Consider the following 2,774-nt stretch of genomic DNA (forward strand, 5'->3'; position numbering starts at 1 on the left):
CTCGGGCCATCCCAGATTAGGATGAGTTTGTTTCTTCATCAGATGTGGAGAAATGTAGCATTGCATCAGTGTCTCAGCAATGGATGCTCTGCAGTGAATGGGTGCCGTCAGAATGAGAGTCCAAACAGCTGATAAAAACATCACAATAATCCACACGTAATCCACAGCACTCCAGTCCATCAGTGAACATCTGGAGAAGACACAAGCTGAAACTAATCCAGCGTTTTTTTAACTAAAATACGAGTCCATAATCCATAGTAACTCTTCCTCCAGTGATCTCCTGTTGTCTTTCAAATATTTGTTCAGAGCTGTTTTGGCTTGTAAACGCTGCTTGATCTGTGCAGGTTTCTTTGTCCCATGGCTCATCGGGGCACGTGCAGGAGGCGAGAGGTGTGTCCTGAGAAAGCATCCCAGTTCCTCCAGAGCACAGCAAACAGGAGGAAGACCAGCAGCGAGGAGACGGAGCGGCTGCGTGTCTTCATCAGCGGCACCACACAGTTGGCGACGGTGGAGATGAAGACCAGCAGCACGGCCATGAGAGCCAGCAGCACGTTGATGAGTTTGCCCATGAGTGTGCGAGCCGTGGCGTTCTCCAGGCCCTCCAGCTGAACCACCTGCTGCTGCTGCTGCTGCAGCTCCATCTTAGAGACGCGCGTCTGACACGCTTCCAGAGCCTCCTGACACACACACACACACACACCGCAGGTCAGTCTCACACTAACACACACACAGACTGCTCGACTCCTGCACTAAAATAGCCTGGCATAATAATTACTAGTGTAGCATTACTCTAATATGCCATTTTGTTTACCTTCAACTCTGTCATTGTGTGTGATGATAATAACATTTATTAATTTTGGAGAAAAACTGAATAAGCTTTGGACTTGCTGACACAAGAAGAAGGGAATAGTTCACCCAAAAAAATTAAGATGTCCTGAAAATGTGCACATCCTCGGGCCATCCCAGATTAGGATGAGTTTGTTTCTTCATCAGATCTGGAGAAATGTAGCATTCCATCAGTGTCTCAGCAATGGATGCTCTGCAGTGAATGGGTGCCGTCAGAATGAGAGTCCAAACAGCTGATAAAAACATCACAATAATCCACACGTAATCCACAGCACTCCAGTCCATCAGTGAACATCTGGAGAAGACACAAGCTGAAACTAATCCAGCGTTTTTTTAACTAAAATACGAGTCCATAATCCATAGTAACTCTTCCTCCAGTGATCTCCTGTTGTCTTTCAAATATTTGTTCAGAGCTGTTTTGGCTTGTAAACGCTGCTTGATCTGTGCAGGTTTCTCTCCTGATTCACACCAGAACACTTTTTCACTGGAGGAAGCGTTATTATGGATTATGGACTCATATTTAAGTTAGAAACGTTGTTTCAGCTTTGGTCTTCTCCAGATGTTCACTGATGGACTGGAGTGCTGTGGATTACTTGTGGATTATTGTGATGTTTTTATCAGCTGTTTGGTCTCTCATTCTGACGGCACCCATTCACTGCAGAGCATCCATTGCTGAGACAGTGATGGAATTTCTCCAGATCTGATGAAGAAACATCTATGTGGCAGTTCACACCCACTAGCTAGTGTAAGTCAAGCTGTCTAGCTAGTATCCATTTGACCTCCGGGGCCATCATTGTGGGTCGTATGTTAAACACACACACCTGCAGGTCTCGGGCCCTCTCGTTGGACTGGTACGCGATCTTCTCCTCCATGCTGGCCAGCTCTTGTTTCAGGATCAGGATCTCGTTCTGGTGGAGCTCTGTCAGATCGTTCACTTGTTCCTCTAAGCGCTCACACCTACAGAAACACAACACAAGAAACACAGTCACTCCCTGTGCTCTGCGTCAAAGACAAACATGAGCGTGATTCTGCAGGAGAGTGTGTTTATGTGAAGGAATGAGACCTCGTGCATGTTTTGGTCTTTACTTATGTACACGTAATCGTCTCCAAGTGTGATGGAGCTTCACTGGTCTGAAGAATCCAGAGACAAAACCACAAACTGATAACTAATGGATCAGTTTTAAACAGCTTTAACACTCAATTTAAATGCACTTAATGGAAGAAAACAAGAGTTCTGTCATTTTTCCCCTCCTCACAAAGGCACAAAGCGTGAGAACAGTCACAAATCTCTTTTACATACAATAACCATTCATCGTGATTACAGCTGTAAGGCTCAACAAACATATGATACAGGCTCTAAAATCTTATATTCAGATTCAAGAATGGCCAGATTTGACATGTAATCTTAAAAGAGTGTGAGCACTGATTTGTGTATATATATATATATATACAGTGGGTACGGAAAGTATTCAGACCCCCTTAAAATTTTCACTCTTTGTTATATTGCAGCCATTTGCTAAAATCATTTAAGTTAATTTTTTTCCTCATTAATGTACACACTGCACCCCATATTGACAGAAAAACACAGAATTGTTGACATTTTTGCAAATTTATTAAAAAAGAAAAACTGAAATATCACATGGTCCTAAGTATTCAGACCCTTTGCTCAGTATTTAGTAGAAGCACCCTTTTGATCTAATACAGCCATGAGTCTTTTTGGGAAAGATGCAACAAGTTTTTCACACCTGGATTTGGGGATCCGCTGCCATTCCTCCTTGCAGATCCTCTCCAGTTCTGTCAGGTTGGATGGAAAACGTTGGTGGACAGCCATTTTTAGGTCTCTCCAGAGAGGCTCAATTGGGTTTAAGTCAGGGCTCCGGCTGGGCCATTCAAGAACAGTCACAGAATTGTTGTGAAGCCACTCCTTC

General features: G+C 43.8%; 1 protein-coding gene across 2 annotated transcripts in view; it reads right to left on the reverse strand.

The window, feature by feature from the left end:
• Positions 1-357: 357 nt before the first annotated feature.
• The window catches only part of LOC107548748 (transmembrane and coiled-coil domains protein 1-like), a 34,303-nt gene continuing 31,886 nt past the window's right edge, over positions 358-2,774 (reverse strand). For both annotated transcript variants that reach the window (XM_016229555.1, XM_016229554.1), the window contains exons 4-5: positions 1,668-1,803; positions 358-677 (exon numbers count right to left, since the gene is read on the reverse strand). In XM_016229555.1, the coding sequence (XP_016085041.1) occupies positions 363-677; positions 1,668-1,803 (451 nt within the window). In that variant the 3' untranslated portion in view covers positions 358-362. The remainder of the gene's footprint in view (positions 678-1,667; positions 1,804-2,774) is intronic.

The sequence above is a fragment of the Sinocyclocheilus grahami genome, unplaced genomic scaffold, assembly GCF_001515645.1.
Source record: "Sinocyclocheilus grahami isolate Dianchi unplaced genomic scaffold, SAMN03320097.WGS_v1.1 scaffold354.1, whole genome shotgun sequence".
Taxonomy (NCBI): Eukaryota; Metazoa; Chordata; class Actinopteri; order Cypriniformes; family Cyprinidae; genus Sinocyclocheilus; species Sinocyclocheilus grahami.